Source organism: Cynocephalus volans, chromosome 1, assembly GCF_027409185.1.
Source record: "Cynocephalus volans isolate mCynVol1 chromosome 1, mCynVol1.pri, whole genome shotgun sequence".
Lineage (NCBI taxonomy): Eukaryota > Metazoa > Chordata > Mammalia > Dermoptera > Cynocephalidae > Cynocephalus > Cynocephalus volans.
The window spans coordinates 207909373-207927629 of record NC_084460.1 but is presented as its reverse complement, the minus strand read 5'-3'; the positions used below and the strand labels follow the sequence as shown (position 1 = coordinate 207927629).

At 38.2% G+C, this 18257-nt stretch overlaps 1 protein-coding gene across 1 annotated transcript in view; it reads right to left on the bottom strand.

Annotated features, from left to right (window-relative positions):
* The window catches only part of THSD7B (thrombospondin type 1 domain containing 7B), a 691892-nt gene that overhangs the window by 509794 nt on the left and 163841 nt on the right, over positions 1–18257 (bottom strand). Inside the window, exon 3 of the mRNA XM_063077053.1 lies at positions 11664–11912. Coding sequence (XP_062933123.1) covers positions 11664–11912 — 249 coding nt within the window. The remainder of the gene's footprint in view (positions 1–11663; positions 11913–18257) is intronic.

Below are 18257 nucleotides of genomic sequence, written 5' to 3'. Positions count from 1 at the left end.
TCAGGGTGACCACACTGAGGGAAGGTAATGTGGACAAACAGTGGGTACATCTCAGCCTTGAAGCTGGAAGAGACCAAAGAACTAGAGGAAGGAGTTGATACCCAATGAGCCTAATTTGTGGCAGATGAACTTGTCAAGAGGTTTCACTTCACAGACTTCTAGATAACTTTCCGTGAGAGTTGGCCATTCTTTTTTATTAGTAGGGTAGTATACGAATGTGTGAAGTTGCGAATATATTATTTTAAATATGCTGAAATGACCTCCAACTTTTCGAACTTCTTGATATAGGAAACTCTTTTACCCATCTGACCCTTGCCGTTGGGATAAAGGTATACATAATAAACATGAGTCAACACCATGCCACCATATATAATTGATTAATACTTTTTTACTTGTGCAGCCATGCTGTTATTTAAACTGACTTAAGAATATATCCCCCTGGTTTATAATGGGTTAAAAAGCCCTCTGATACACACACACACACACACACACACACACACACACACACACACACACACACGGAAAAAACATAAAGGACTTTGTTTACAACTTACAGAAAACTACATTCATACCTGGAGAGTTATTTCAGACAGAATTTCCTTTTGTGGGTTATCACAGCATTTCTCAAGCCCACAGCATTAAAACAACCTATAGCATTCACATAAATACCAACAGATTTATTAACTTCTGGAACAATAAACAAAACCTAAGAACATTCTCTTATCTGCTGTCCCATTTCAAATTAGAAGAAAAATTTCTCAGCTTTGTGATTGTTTAAGGGAAAAAGAAAAACAACAGTAATAAAAAATAATCACGTGTCAGCAATAACCTGGCCTTACAGAAAGAAGAGCAAAATTGAAATCCAGTAACAGACACCAAAATAAGAAAGCAAATCTCCAGGAAACCTAGTAGTGACCAAACCTGAACCTCACAATGAATGTCACCATTCTAAAAAGCTGGAAAACTGAGAACCATTAGTCTTGTCAAAAGCCCACTGTAGTAAAAGGATTAGGACAATCCTTTGGGATTAATTGTGACACAATTTTTCTCCCTCAGCCTCACTAGTTGATTCTCACATGGTTTTCTCAGGCTTAAAAATTAGTCAGTGGGCCAGGCAAGGGTTCGGAGTGCAGAGTACGGGTCCTACTTACTCTAGGTGAATACAGACAGTCATGCATTTCTAATTCCTGGGCATGAGAGACTGGGAGCAGTTTAGTTCTTCCCAGAGACAGGTCTTCTCCAGAGCTGAAGCTCCGAAGCCCTCTCTCCTCACACAGAATTCTCATCTTATTTTTTATGATCACTTGAGCAGAGGGCTTGTCCTTCATGTTTCAGAGTCTCAGGGCATAGGTAGCCGTGTATTCCAGGGCAAAATACAATGAGGGAGGGGTATAGGTTGGGGTGAGTGGTTACCAAGTTTCTATTTCAAACCTTTTTCTTCCAGGGGTTCCCTAAAAGAAGAGTTTTCTGACTATTAAGGAGGAGGTCACATACAGCAGCTGACTCATAGGCCCCTATGATATAGCTGGCAAATAAGAAAGGCAAAATGGCTAGTGTAGTTTGACACTTTGAAGTTAAACCAACCTGGTTTCAATCTGAGCCTTGCCACTTCCTAGTCATGTGACTTTGGCTCAGTTCTGCTTTCCCATCTGTAAAATGGGCATAATAATATCAAACACTGAACCTGGCATATAATAAATGTTCAATAAATGTTCATTCCCTTTCTTCTTATGTCCTTCTATATGTGCCCTTTGCCCATTGCTGACACAGAAAACATACACACACATCACTACACACAGAATCAACCTTTTATTTATGAGGATTTCACTGATTTCATTAAAAGTCTACTATTAGAGATCCATGGTCTGAGTTCCAGCAACCAAAGTTCATCAAACAGCATGAAGGAAACATAGAGTTTAGAATTATAGCAAGTCACAGTAATTTTTTTGCTTGTTTCAAAGGAATAGGCCATGCTGTTCAAATTGCTTTTTCAATTAATTTATCATGACCCTGTAAAAATTAGCAATGGAGGAATTTTGGAAGTCACTATGTAGAAAAATGAAAAGAGGAGTTTAATGACTATGGTTTAGTATAAAGTAACAAAAATAGTGTTGGTAGCTCATTAACCAAAAACATCCAACTTCCACTCACTGGCAAATGACAAATTCTCAAAATAAATATGTTTATCATTATCACTATTGTTTGCTACCTTAGAGAAAATACCAGCCCGGCAAGAGGCAGAGGAAAAAAGCACATCAGGAAAGGACTTTTATACTCCTTTTTTTGAAATGTGGGTCTTTTCACAGTCTTTACTCATATTTTTTTCCTTTATTTTTTTAAAGCTCTATCTATGCTTAGTCACAAATCACCCAGCAGCCATGAAAACGGAATGTTCTGAACTGCACCAACCTGAGAAAGTATCTCTAGGATCTGACAGAATAAGAAATCAAAGGAGTCCGCTCAGCTAAACGTTACTCCCTTTCTCCTTTAGAAGTTATTATAGTGATAGTCCTCTAGCCTCCAGAAAACTTGGCTTCTTGATGCCTGGGATGCTCTCTTTAATGGCTGTGCTCATGTCAAAGACTGGGTCATTTCAACCCCCTATCTTCCAATTCCAATGCCTTTCAACACATCTTCATTTTGTCCTCCTGCTTAGGAGGGGAATATGGGGAGCCTCAAAGGCCAGAGTCCTATCTCTTAAGGGTGAGCAGTACTTTGAAATTGGTTGTGCAAATGCCTCAAGTAGACTAAGTGGCCATGGAATGAAATAAATTAATTAATTCTCATACCCCTTACTAATGTGAGCATGTAGAATCAATTTGCCTTCTTCAAAGGGTCTGGCTGAACAGAATAAACAAGGCATTAATTTATTTGGACTACTAGGGTGTCATGACAGAGCCCCCAAGTAATAAAATAACAGCCTACATCTTTTGCCTTCTCACTCTGTGCTAGGCACTGCACTATGAATTTAGATGCATTACTTCATTTAATCCTCCCAACACCCCTACAAAGGAAATATTATTTATCCTTTCACAGACAGAAGAAGAAGAAGAAGAATGAGTGACAATGATGTTGTCAGTGACAACTGACCAATAATAGTTCACACTGCCAAAATAATTTTTTTCTAATCTCAAACACAAATACAGTTTGAGAATATTTTATGGCCAATCATCTTATAATTAAAGTACTGTGGTCACATAGGGTTAAATTTCAGCACTTTCAGGAGACAATTGCAAGTTAAAAAGAGAGACAATGTGTAAGCCAATATGTAAAGGAATCTCTAACTGTGAAAATTCAAATTCCCACCAAAAGATGCAGAAGATGACTTTTTAAAGAGGAATGCCTTTTTGAAGCCCAAAAATCAAATTCCCCACATTGCTCCCTGGTCACTCTGAATGCTAGGTAAACCTGCCATTCATCCATGTGCAACCAACCCCAATGTCCCTGCTATGAGTGAGAGAGCACATTGTGAGCCACTCTGAAACCCCACACCTTTGAGAAGGGGCAGGCTAATAACTCAAATACTGAATGCACATGGAATATGACTCCTACAAAGACATTCTAGTTAAAATAAGAACATGTATGACAGACTGACTCCAGAAAGTTGTCATTCTATGAAAGACTTCAGGCTCCACTAGGCTTGCCCAAATGGTAGGTATGTCACTTACGCATCCATGGGGTCACCCATCCTTCTTTCAACAGGGAATTCTTGAGCTGTAACTACGTGCCAAGGACGATTTCAGACTACAGAGATGTATAGCACTGAGCAAGACAAAGTCCCTGGCCTTGGGGAGATCACTTTCCAGTGGGATGTGCAGACGTAGATGCATTGATACATAGCATGGCATTAGGTAAGGTGGGGACAAGAGAGCGGGATGAAGAGAACTATTTCAGTGACACGATCAGCGAAGTGCTCAGAGTCCTGAATAAAATGAGAGGTACACACGAACACAGGTGGAAAAGAAGACAAAAAGTGTTCTGGGCAAAGAAAAGCAGGCCCAATGGTCCCAGAGGGGAGGCTGCTCAACACTTTCCAGAAACAGCACAGAAGCCAGTGGGACTGGGGCAGGTGGATTAGCGGGAAAGAGCAGAGACAGGAAATGAGGGTGGCCAAGAGCCAGGCCATGTAGAGCCTTGTAGGCCAGAGTAAGGATTGTGAGTGTTATTCCAATGAGCTGGGAAATTGTGGGAAAGTTTTGGGAAGAGTGGTAACGTGATGATGTGATATAAGTTTTTAAAACCTCACCCTGGCTACTGGGTGAAAAAAGGCTATAGGGGACAGGGGAGGGGGGAGAAGCAAGACAAATGTGGAGGGCTTTGCCCGTCTAGGAGAGATGGCATTGGCTTCAGCTGCAGCAGTCACAGCAAACATGGTGAGAAGGGGTCAGAGGTTAAACATATTTTAAAGGTGGAGAAAACCTTCTAATGGATTAGACATGGTATGTGAGAAAAAGAGGGGAATAATGAATGATTCCAATTTTCTTTCTTTTTTTTTTTTTTGCCCCTAATATTAACAGCACAATTTCTTGGCACTGAAATTTTAGGTGAGACAGCCCCAAAAAGGGGACAAAATCGCACACATCAGGGCAACCATATATCTTATAACTGTGAATTTCAACTTTTCTTTGTTTACCTCCTAGAATCTGTTTTCTGAACTTTTTTCCCCATGCCTGAAACTGTTGCCCAATTTCTTCATATTTCCCCATAATTTAAGTCTAATCTTAGGAAATGGTTAATGAATGTATCCATGTGATATAGAAACAGTTCAGATTTAGTAAGTTGTCATTTTTAATAGGTATATGCAACTTAAATGAAGAAACCATGATCAAGCCAAAGAAAAAAATCTTCTAACTGTGGAAATACATATTCTCATCAAGAGATACAGGAGACAGATTTGGGTTAGAAAAGTCTACTCAAGGCCTTGGAGTTAAATAACTCATGTAGCCATCTTATTTCCTGAGAGTAATGTCCAACTCAAGGAATCCCATAATCAAACTATTTCCCAAACTGAAGAGGAGAAAGGGGAACAGAAGGAGTAAGGAATTCATTGCTAAGAAGCAATGAGTAAGACATCTTAAATTAGCAAAGCCAAAATTAGAGAAGTAGGCACATTCGGTGACTATTCTTAAAATAGTACCAGACCATCATAGCTTTACAGCAACCCCTGCCCTTTAGAATCCAAGCTTTGTCACTTTCATGAGGCTTAGAATTGCTCACAAAGTATAAACTGCTTTTCTCTTCCTTCCAAAGGCTTAGATTTAAAGCAAAGCAGCACAGAATAAAATCTTCAGTGATTTAATGATGACAGATTGGAAGAATAATTGCATTAGTTAATGGTCATGTTTTGACTGAGCACATGTAGATTTGCAAACACTCTTGGAATTGAAACCCTAGTGCAAGGTATTCAAATTAAATGCATGTGTATATTAAAAATCAGTGTATTGCGGCATGACTAATTTATGGTCATGTCTGTTGTCCTTTTAAAGTGGTAAATGCATTTAGAAAAGAATTAACTTGTCATTTTTTTGCTGAACAGACAACCAAAATAAAGGGAACTTATCAAGCTTTATACATTTTATGCTCTAGTAATTTTTTATTGGATAGAATGGGACTATTGATTACGGAAAGCTACTCTGAAGTGCAAAGCTCTTTGCTCTTCAGCAGATGGCTTTGCTAGCCAAACTCCACATATGTATTATTAATAGACTTCTATCACTATGCACAGCACTTAACAGTACATTAACTTTCTTACACTAACTGGAGAACAAATCTTCCATCCAGGAGGACTTAAAGCAGCACAATAGGAACTTGTGAAACAATATGCATGAGTCATACATAGACCCAATAAAAAGGTATCAGTCTACTGTTGAAACAATTTCCAGTTTCTTAGAAAACTGCTGTTTCTTTTCTAAAAGAGATTCTCCCAAAGGTTCCAGGTCATGACTCCTTTACCCTTCAATTGCTGTAGAAAAACTGCTTAATTAAAACAATTATTTTTTAAAATCCTCAAAGAATCTATTAATTCATTTTACAACCACTTATTAAGCTCCTACTACATGCAGCATGTTAGGTGCTGTGATAAAAAAATAAAATCAATGGGAGAAGATTTGAAGATGTGGTAAGTGATGCTCTGGAAGGTAAACTTTTGCAAATTCAGACTGTGATCTCACTCCTCATCTCTTTTGAAGCAACTCATAATCAATGACTATGGAGACTTTTTATCTGGAAAACCAGACACAATATGATCAGGAGCATGGTGGCCATGTGGGACCATGGTCAGCTCCATTTGTCCATCCCTGTCCTGGGTAATGTCCTCATTTGATCTCCTTGATGATGCCAATTTCATTTCTCTTTGCAAAAAATGCCTTTGAATTGTTTACACACATTAAATAATAAATATAAGCATGGAATAAAGTACTCTGTGCATAATATTGTTCTGAAACTTCCCTTGAGCATTCATGTATTCACCCATTCATCCAATGTGTAGTGAGCATTTACTATGCGCTAGACACTTTTCTAGGTGCTATTCTCTCTAAGGTAGAGGAAAAAAAGAAATAAACAAAATATCCATATGCATGGAATAAGGTATGGGAACATTAGAGAACTCTTAGAGGACATGGTTACAGTGTTCTGGGTACACTAGTTTTGAAATAGTGTATTACTCAAGATTCTTATGACAAATAAGCTAAGTGTAAACAGGCTGAAAATTTTCTGAATTCTCCAGTGATTAACACAGTGACAGGCTAAAGCAGGTGCTGAGCGAACACCTCTGCACAACACCTCACTCTTGCTTCAAAGGCAAAGGAAGCAAACAACCATGCCCGGTTTTCATCCACCATCCTTTTTTCTCAGTGCTATCCCTGGCTTCAATATTCATCTGAAAAAATCCGTCGCCTAATTAGCAGGGTTTTCTAAAAGGAAAAAAAAATACATCTAGAAATTCTAAAATTAGGTTCAGTGCCTCAAAAATATGTTAGGTAGAACCAGGCTGGTCTCGGGGATTTGTTTTACAAGCAACTCAAAGTGGGATGCGGGGTCCCATACAGATCTCTCAGCATGAGTTTGCACAGACAGACTTCTTGTGAAGAATCTCTAGTTTACCCATAATAAGGATAAATTCATACATACCAGAAACAAGGAGGCATGGATTACAAGGGCCTATCCATTCAGTGCCAGACCAGAGTACTGCAACACTTTTACAAATTGACTTTTCTGTGTAGTAATATCACATAGTCTGTAGTGTAATACTATCAGCTGTTCAGTCTCTGCCTTTAGATTCTCTTAAGAGTCAGCATTGGTCACTGTCACCATTTAATAGTGCTGTCTTATATTTGATTTCAAAATCTAAATGATAATTTAAGACATAGAACAGCCACTTTCACATGAAAACTGTTCCGTCCCAGTGGGGTAGTAGAAGTTACTGGCAGGTCATCTGAGGTGTCACTTCTAAGAAAGATGTCTGCATTTGATGTTTTTGCAATATTCTTGTGTGTTACAGTGTCTTCAGCCAGAATGGGGCTCTCTGCTAAAGCCCAAGGGATCTTCAGTCATCGCTGTTCCAGAATCAGGTTATGTCTAAGCCCTCTGACATGAAGCATTTAAACTATTAATGCCCCTGTGTCCTTTGTCTTTCTCTATCCTATCAAGTAAGCAGAGCCTCCTCATCCTTTACAGCGTTAGAATGCTTTTAACCTCCCCCTTAGTTGAGATGTAGGATCTAATATTACAGATGTTAATCAGGACACAAGAAATGACCCAAGTGCCAAGGTATTTTATCCAATTCATATCTCTCTGTGTTTGGGCAGATTATAACATAATGTTCAAGGTCACAATGCCCAATGACAGGAGATAACAGCACCAAGAGCAAAGCTTGCAAGTGGCAAGCAGATTTATCTTTTCTCTTCCATATCCATTCCCCACCCCAGAAATTTACAATGTGAGTGTTTCATGTTTTGTCCATTCCCCACCCCATAATATGTGATGTGAGTGTTTCATGTTTTGTTGGAAGTGGTGAAGAGCATAAAATTACAAGTGGACTTTGTAATGCTGAAGAAAGGGGTTTCTTGGGGTCTACATATGTCTTGGTCAAAAACTACACTTTGAAACAAACTTAAGGGTAGACAGTACTAACCCTCATGGAGTTCTAAACTTTCCCAAGTAGGATAACATAGACTGGTCTCTGTCTCCTTTCAATTTAAATTAGTTGCCCCAAAGCAACGTCCAAAGTCTTCTGGTCCCAGAAGTGCTTCTAGAACAAGCTCCTCTTGGTTACAATTCTTTTCATGAAATCATGTTTTGGGGACTGGAACTCATAGTGTTTAGAGTTAAATGCTGGTCAGGGGAGCCATGATGAGAAGAATCACGCCCAAAGCTATGCAACTGAAGAATCTTAACATGCAGGGACTAGAGCACTTCCCTATGTACACGCTGCTCTTGGAACATTTTTCTCCTAATTACCTGACTGGCTAATTTACTCATTCCTTTAAATACTCACCAAGCCACCCTCCCCAAAATCCCTGCTTGTTTAAATAAGCCGTCTCTGACAATCCTAACTGTAACTGTGCTGACCCCACATCACAGTTTCCAGAAGCCTCTACCTTTATCTTGCTCTAATGTTTTATTTTTTCCATAGCTCATACACCAAGAGTATAGCCTACTTTATTTATTTGGTGTATCTTCACTAAAATTTAAGTTCCATGGGGGAGGAAACTTTGTCTCTCATGCTCTCTGAGGTATTCCAAACACTTAGCATAGGGCTTGACGTGTATTAAGAGCTCATGTAGACTTTTTGAATGAATGGATTCATCTCCTATAGCAAAGATGGTGAAAGGGCAAAAGCCAAACTGTATTCTAGGAGAGTTTTTAAAAAGCACTATGAAGAGTTACAGAAATGTACATATTCCTGATGCAGAGAAATACGGTGAATTAAATTGCTTGATGCATGTGACTTGCTCATGAATTCTGGGAAAGAAGAAATGGGCATTATTGTTTCCATTTCCCTTGTTCACAATGAACTTTAACCTCCGATGTCAAACTAGAAACAAAAGTTAGTACACAGCCTTTATGCTTTCCTGTGGTAGAGGCCACAAGCCTAGGTTTCAGACAAGTAAGAATGTCAGCTGATGATAATTCTGCGGCTGTTATTTATTCATTCTCCTTCCCACGACCAAGTGGAATCAATTAGCTAACACATCATTCTCCCTAGGAAACATTGGTTGGTATTTTAGTGAATTGCCCAAGACTCCTATATCCCACCAATTCATCATTTGAAAGGTTTTTTAAAAAATAAATATCCAACTCAGCAACATTTTCAAACAATAAAACTAGAGAGGCAGGTTTATCATCAATAAAGTTTGTCAGCCTCTGTTTTCAGATATTAAGGTCCAATCAAATGAAGTTCAACACAGAAACTCATCTTGTGTGCATCCTGAACTATTACCATTCCACAATACTTTGTTGGGAAAAAAAATATGACACACATGAATGCATGTGCATTTGTATATGAGGCCTTATCTAGGTACATGTCTTCACTGTGCCTATCATGAAAGTCAGTGTGATGTCATGCACATGATACTGACTTCAGAGCCAAATGGACCTGTGCTTGACGCCTAACAGTGCCAATTTACACCCCTTCACTCTCAAAAGTGTCCCATTTGGATGATAAATCTGTGTTACTCTAAATATTCTTATATTTAGTTATTATAACTCTGTTGTAATTACTGGCCAACTGTAAGTACTCAATAAAAAGTAGTCAGTATTTAACAAATGCATATGTATCCCAACTTTCTCAGCATCATCATGAAGGTACTACCCTGGCTTCTAAGAGAACTGTTACAGTTATTAACAAAGAAAATGGAGGAATGTCTATAAATCAATAAACTGTTGAAAATATCAGGCAGAGGTCACTAGCCATTCCATGAAAGGAAGGAAGGATAAAGACACCAATGTCAAAGTCATCATTAAACCCAGATTCTACTCCTGCCTGCCTATGCTCCTGGAGTATACCTCCATAGGGAAACCAGATTTCTAAACTACAAAAAAGAAATAAGTTTCTACCTCATGAAATCACTATAGTATGCTGTCCAAGGAAAGGAGGAATTCTCCTGGAAAAAACAAGCACACCTGCAAACAGCAACAATAATCATCACCCTTCTTACAGTACCTCCTGTGTGCGAAGCACTGGACCTGGCATTTTACATACCTGGTGTTTAGCTTTCCAACCCTGCAGCACAAGCAATATTATTAGACATATTTTACTGAAAGAGAAATGTTTTAGGGAAGTTGTACAGCTTGTTCAAGGTCACACAGTATTAAGGGATAGAGATACAATTTTAATCCTGCTATATCCAACATCAACAGGGACAGAGTCCTCAGATTTATGCCATTTCCAAGTCCCTGTTTTGCTCCAGAGTTGGTGTTTTGAAAGACTGGACATATACTTAACACGACAAGAAAGGACTCTGAAACTGTGAGTTATTGTGAAAAGGATCATGAACTGCGTCTACATTCTCTGCCTTTGAGGTAAGGAATAATAAGAATCTAAGGGGCCATTTTAGTAAAACATGGACAATCAGTATGTAAGGATTGTCTTCAATCAACATTGATTCCAACTGTGAAGCGAGGGAGTGAGTGGCTAAGAATCTCACAACAGAAACCTGCCTTCCGATACACACGTCATTTCAGGTTTAGGGAACAGCCAGGCTTCAGCCCATCAGCCATACCTGTTGGGTTTGTAATTCACCTACCATTCATACATCACCAAATGATTAATTCATACAAGAATCTATTTTTTGCTTTGTTTTATTTTTTTATTTGGGAAATGATCCTCAAATCTTAGAGGGTACAAGAAACTATAGAAGATGTCTAATTCAAATAGCTGCAGATTTAACAGATACAGTTCAGGGCAGCTGTCCAGCAGGAATCACCACAAATCCATCCCTAACAGACTTCTGAACAGACAGCCCAAATGACTTCTGTCATTATCAGTTTGGGCCCACCGTGAGCCAACAACCTAAAGGAAAATACACTGGAGGCCCTTACTAGGGACTGTATAATCAAGCAAAATATAACCAATATCAAGACCTTAAAATATAGCTATTAATAGATGATAACTTAATTTCCAACATTCTCGGGCTCCCTAGGAAGTCTGGAATAGAAACAACATCACAGAATGGCAGCGAGATTTGGAGACAGAACTCGGTTAGAATCAGGGGGCTGTCACGGCAGGAATTATTTAATCTCTCTGAGCATTAATGGTGCAATTTGCAAAATGAGGATGCTATGAATGGCTTCTTAGACAGTCATAGGAATTAAGTGTGTGTGTGTCAGGTAATAATAACAAACATTTACTGAGCATTTACTATGTGGCAAGCACTGTATGAAGTAAGAACGATTAGTAATGAGTAGACTACGGCACCAGAATTGAGTAACTTAATGAAATTTATACAATTATAAAGGCACAGATGCAGGACTTGAACCCAGGGAGTGAGCATCAAAGCCCATGCTCTTAACCCACTACCCTATACTGCCAAGTATGGTACTTTTATACTGAGTGAAGACTCAGTAAATATGAGTCACAGCTAGTTTTATTATTGTTAACATTCCTATTACCACATCCAGTAAGATTATAAATTAAAATACTCATGCCAAAGCATGCACAATACCTGGGACATGGCTGCAGAAGCTCTCCTTCAACAATGCAGGCCTCTTTCTCAAGAAGTTCGGGGCACTCCTTTCCACCTCCAATAGCAATGTGCTTCACATTCCGGCTCCTGCTCCTGAACCCTGGCGAGAGACTCCCTGAATGACAGGTCTTGGAGCAGGGGCTCCAGGAGGACCACTCGGTGGTCTCACAGTCTTTCGGCATGATGCAGGACTGAACCGTCAAAGGGAAGGAGTCTTGCATGCAAAGGCTGAAGGAACAGAAGCAGAAACGGGAAGCCATTGATTAAATGCATGCAACCAACATTATAAAGTGCCCACTACAAGAAAAAAATCTGAAACCTGGTTTAAGCATTAAATAGGAAGACTTTTTAAAATGGTAGAGGCCTCAGGATAAAACATTGGAGGACATAACATTTTAAGAATGTGCACTCGATTTCATCTCAAACAGTGAAGCTGCTTCACTCTACCAAGACACACATGTAAGATAGGTCCACATTCATCGTCATCATGAAGAACAATGGAGGTCCTTCTAGGGTGCTTCCACCAATGACAGAGCCTATCATTACCATGTATTGACTGGTTTTCAGGTGTCACAACTGTGCTGCATTCACAGACACTTTCTCACGACAAGCTTATGAGTTTGCATTTTGTCACGTCCTTTTGAGGATAAGAAAACTTAGGCTCAGGGAGGCTAAATAATTTGTCCAGTGTCAAAGGTAAATGTACGCTGTAGAGTATCAGTCTATTTATTCTTGTAAATACTGGGCTATTAAAAATGTGATATTATGTTTCCCCACATTGTCAGGCTCTAAGAATCAATTTCCTCATCTGTAAAATTTGTGTGCTAACAGTCTAATTGGGAAAGAGGTAAATAAATAAAAGATAAGATAATGTCATATGAACTCAACATAAAAGCATTTACAATGACGAGGAGAAACACTGATTAGGCAGTGATGAGCCACCTGGGATGGCAGGGGTGCTCAGAAAGAAGGACATATGAGCTGCATTTGTAAAAGACTAACAGGAGCTTCTACAGCTCAGGGGGAACATTATTCTAAGTCATGGTAATAGCATATTCAAAGCCTTGAAATTACACCGTATGTGGATGCCAGATCTGCCTGTACTGGCTCACAAGAGCCAACTGTTAAATTTGCAGGTGTTTTGCAACCCGCTTGACTTATTTAAATAGCTTAAAATTGGCCAAGGTAGGAGAAGTTATACTACAGAAATCAGCAAATACTACAAATCAAGTTCTTGCTCCCCAACCCCTGAGAACTAGTTGTAAAACACTTAAGAGCACACCACTGGGGGGAAGTAAAAGCCAATTTGTTTTGCTGAAGTTATCAAGTGCAAGGAGGAAAGTGGATAGATATGAGGTTAGCAGGTTCTTCAAAGTAGGTCTGGAAAGGCTTCGTGACATGGGCTAAGGAATTTGGATGTAATTGAGCATTCAATGATTTTAAGTGGAGGAAAATCAGACTTACATAGAAAGATAATATTTCAGATATTAGTGGGCATTCTTTTCCTTGTCATTTCCTTGTTATTAGCCTTTCTCTTATTCAGTCAAACACATCCATTACTTTGGGAGGAAAAGGATACTTTTCATTGTAAAGTAAAGAAAGGCTCAGTGTTCAAATACTGCCTTCCTAAATTGAGCCTAAGAAACCTGGCGGAACAATGGACTACAAACAGGTTTTGATAATGAGTCCTCTTGTACATCATCAAAAAGAGGAAAAAGTCTTAAATTGTTTCCAGGTTTCTAACTCGGGAAAACATGGAGGAGAGCTACCACCTATGGAAGACAGTGTGCAGGCAAGAATAAAGCATGCTCATATTTGGCCATATTGATGACTAAATTATAGTGAGATTTTCATATTGATATCCCTCATTAAGCTATTCAGAGTTAATGTGGCATTTATAGAGAAAAAGGTAAAATGATATGAGAAAAACCTTTGGTCCAATATTTTATTTTTAAAAAATATATTTAAATCATATTAGTCCCTTCAAAATGAAAAGGACAGTGTTATCTCGTGATTATTATTCAAACCAATGTGACATTTTGGGGGCCTGGGATCAAAGAACACTAGGAAGAACCTCTCCTATAAATGCCCCACCTAAGACACAATATATTGCCACTGTCACTGAGCAATGTGGAGGTTGGAGGGAGGGGGCCAATTCTTTCTGTTGTGTGATATAATGGAAAGCTATTGATCAACAAGAAGTTTCTAGGTTCTGACATTTCAGAAATTATTATGGGCTGAATTGCATCCCCCCAAAATTGGTATGTTGAAGTCCTAACCTCCAGGACCTCACAATGCAACCTCATTTGAAGAAAGTTCTTTAAAGAGGTATTTAACTTAAAATGAGGCATTAGAGTTGGCCCTAATCCAATATGACTGGTGTCCTTATACGAAGAGATGAGGACACAGGCATGTCCAGAGGGAAGATCAAGTGAAGACACAATGAGAAGGCCATCTACAAGTCAAGGAGAGAGGCCTCAGAAAAAACAAACCCTGACACCACCTTGAAATTGAACTTCCAGCTTCCAGAATGTGAGACAATATATTTCTGTTCTTTAAGCCACCCTGTCTGTGGTACGTTCTTATGGCAGCCCAATCAAACTCGTACAGAAATATAATAAAGTTGTTTAACATGTGTAAGCTTTTAGAAAGTGAGTTTCAATTTCCAAGATGGACTTTGTTCTTCCCTTTAAAAAGCAAGCCCCACACTACTCAGTCTCTGTCTACAGGTGAGTGGGGGTTCAGTTCTTCCCACTTTCACTCTGTTGCTCATCCTTCCAGCACTGACTTTTCCTACTGGACCAACAGAACAGACAGTAAGTCTCCAACAGTAAGGGCACATGCATAGAGTTGCAGGGATTAATTAAGACTTTCATATTTTTGAAAGGGCTCCTCATTCTTGTTTTTTGTCAAGAAAGTGCATACGTTCCTTTGATTACATATTTCCTTACTTGTAATGTTATTTTCATTAGCCTAGCCCCTTGGTTAAAAAAATAATAATAAAAGGTACCATGTCAGACCCTAGTCTAATTTGATTAGAGAGATTTCATTTTACTAGAATAGTGGAAGGAACACTAGATGGTGAATCAGAAATATCTGGGTCCCCATTTTCACATCACAACATATTAGCATAACCTTAACCTATTGGCTGCTTAGTTTTATTATGCAGAGAAAAACAGGAACAATAAAATGTGATCTACCCACCCCCCTGTGTTGTGGTAACTTTTAGCGTAAGTGGAATCACCTTAAAAGCTAAAACCCACAGCAGAGACTATTGTCCACAAACAAATGGGAATTGATCCTCTCATAGAAGGTGGTGTGCCTTTTTAACAAAACAGACACATACTGTTGATTTTTCTTTTAAAAAGGAGATGCTGTCATAATTATACCTCCTTGACATTTATAGAGTATGTTGTCATTCGTAAATTAATTGCTTCACAAGTATTCAATAGTAAAGGGAATCTTTGAAATTTAAAAATTACTTTAGTAATTCTTTCTTATCCTGGAAATGCAAGAAAATCTCTCTACTCACAAATAAGTACAGAAACTTTCATAAGATAAAAACCAGCAGTAAAATACCCCGAGTTCATTAGCACTTAAATTACCACTACTTTACAACATACAGAAAAGCAGAATAATATAACAAATACTTCCATACCTTTCTAGCAAAGACTAATATTTGGTTCAGAGTTCCTTAAATACATTTAAGAAATTACAAATTCAGTGGAAATTCCTTGTGTTCTTGGCAATCCCAGTTCCATTTCTCTCTCCCCAGACACAGCCACTATCTTCAAATTGATTTGTATTATTTTAGATTATGTTCAATACTTTAACAAATAAGTATATATTCATAAATAGCATATATTATCCTCATATGTTTTTAAACCTTTACTTAAGTATTGTTTTATTATACAAATTGCTCTGTGAAGTATTTTCCTCACTTAGTATTGTGATTTCTAGATCTTTCCACGTTGATAAATGCATACAGGGTTCATTCATTTTAATTGCTGAGTAATATTCCAGTATGCAAGTACACAGCAACTTGTTTATTCATTACCCAATTAGTGGTCTCTTTGGTTGTGCTCAATTTCTTGAAATTCCACAGAACAATGTATTGCACCTCCTTGCACATGTCTCTGTGTGTTACACATGTAAGAGAGATTCCCCCCAGTATTATTGCCTAGAGTTGGGTGATAAATATTTATATAATCAGATGTGTTAGGTATTGTCAAATTTCTCCTTTCTCACATGCAGCCAACTCTTAGTATTATCAAACTTACCTTTCTAAAATGTTGAGAAAATACATTTGTTTTTCAAATTACCATTGAACTCTATGTTCTTATATCTTTAATGACTATTCAGATCTTCTATTCTGGCAGTTGGCCCACACTGCTTGCCCACTGTGATAGGCTGAATAATGGCCCCGCAAAAATGTCCATGTCCTGATCCTTGGCATCTGAATGTGTTACACATGGCAAAAGGAACCTTTTAGATGTGATTAAGTTAAGGATCTTGAGATGAGGAGATGATTCTGGAGTATCTAGGTAAGCCCAATGTAATCACAGCATCATCATTAGACGGAGGCAGAAGGGTCAGAGTTAGAGAAGGAGACACGATGACAGAGGCAGAGGGCAGAGTGATGAGAGGCCACTAGCCAAGGAATGTGAGCAGCTTTAAGAAGCTGGAAAAGGCAAGGAAATGTTTTCTCCCCTAGAACCTCCAGAAAGAACACAGAAAAATTTACCCCATTTCAACACTTTTTGTTTTTTAGGCTTCTGACAGTTTTTCTCACTGAGTTTGAGAAGTACACTCACACACATACATATATGCATATACAGATGCTGACAATAAATAGATGATAGAGATATATACATAGATTCTGAACAGAACCTGATGTTGGTTTTATATGACACAAATATCTTTTACCATCATTTGATTTTTAATGCTGTTTATGGTATCTTTTTGTGGTACACAGGTTTTAAATGTCTTATTCAATCTTTCCCCATATAGTTTGTGCTTTTGATATCATGCCTGGGATTTTCCTCCTATCTCCATGCCATGAAGTTATAATTTCATACTTTTTCTTCTAGAAAATTTGACACTTTTCCACTTCACAGTTAAGTCATCAATTTGATGTTCATTTTCACATATGGTATTTTATAGGTCCTCCTTTTTAAAAACCTTATCAGCTATTTAACCTTTAGTTCATGTTTTTACTCTATTTTCTCTTTTGTTTTTCTTTCCCAGTGATTTCCTCACAGTTGTCTTCTGAATCTTTACTGATTTTTAGCATATTTTACAATTATATTTTAATGCCCATTCTTAATTTCTTAATTATTATTTTAAAATATAATCCTGACCTGTCTTTATTTCATCACTGCAATATTTCATCTTATGTCTTTGACAATATTAATTTAAATACGTTTTTAAAATTTGTTACATTGGTATATTACATTACCTCATTTTAAACTGAGTTCCCAATTTCTATTTATTTTGGTCTCCACTTTCCACTGGACTTAGCACAAATTTCTGGTGATCCTTTGTTTTTAGGAACTAGAGTGAGATGCCACAAACACAAATCGGAAGCTCTTTGATCACAGGTGGGGCAAATGGTAAACATTACCATCAGCTGATTATGCAAGGACCAGCCATTGTATTGGAGTGCCTCACATGTTGGTCTCTCAGTCTTTACACTTCAGCCTGACTTTTTCTCAAGATAGTAATTCCTTATCTCTTGCTTCACATTTGTAGATCTGGGTGTTGGCTTTATGACAGCCAGCTGGAGAAAGAGAGCTGCCATCAGGGCACTCTTAACAATCTATGTAAGATTTTTCATTTAATGTGCATGTTCACAGTATAATATTTCACACTTATCCTATCTTCTATAGGGGAGGGGGTAATATTTAGGACTATCGAACACATTTGTCCTCAGTTGCTTAGGGCCTGTAATTCCTAAGCCTTCCAAGAATCTTCTATTAGTCAGAATAGAATAGGCTATACTTCAGTAACAAATAAACCCTGAAATATCAATGTTTTATCAAAATACACATTTTCCTATATTTGTTTTTCCATTATTTATTTTATTAGTTTCCTAGTCATAAAGTTTGAGGAAGGCCATTCAACTCTCCTAGAGGGCAGTCCTCTAACGGAAGACTTAAAGATCCAGATTGTGTCCACCTAATAGATTCACCATCTAGAATATGTAAGATATATTTTCAAGAGAGTTTCCAAGAGAACAGGAGGATGGCCCAGGTGGTTATGACTTTAGCCTAGAAGTGGCTTGTGTTACCTCTGCCCACATGTCATTGGCCAGATCTCAGTTGAATGGCTCCAATATAATAAATTCAAAGAAGACAGCCAAAGATCTAAGTGCCATGGAAGAGGCAAAAACATGATAAACACATAGATTTGTGTCTACTGCAGTTATGCCATACAAAGTCATTTGCTTCTTGCAGATCTTCCAACTGAAAGGGACCTTTCCACCTTCTCCACTCTACTAGAGGAACCACCACTCATCTCTCTGCTTTTACCTCTCAAAATGTGTTGACCTCTCTTTTCAGCTGTCATTTACTT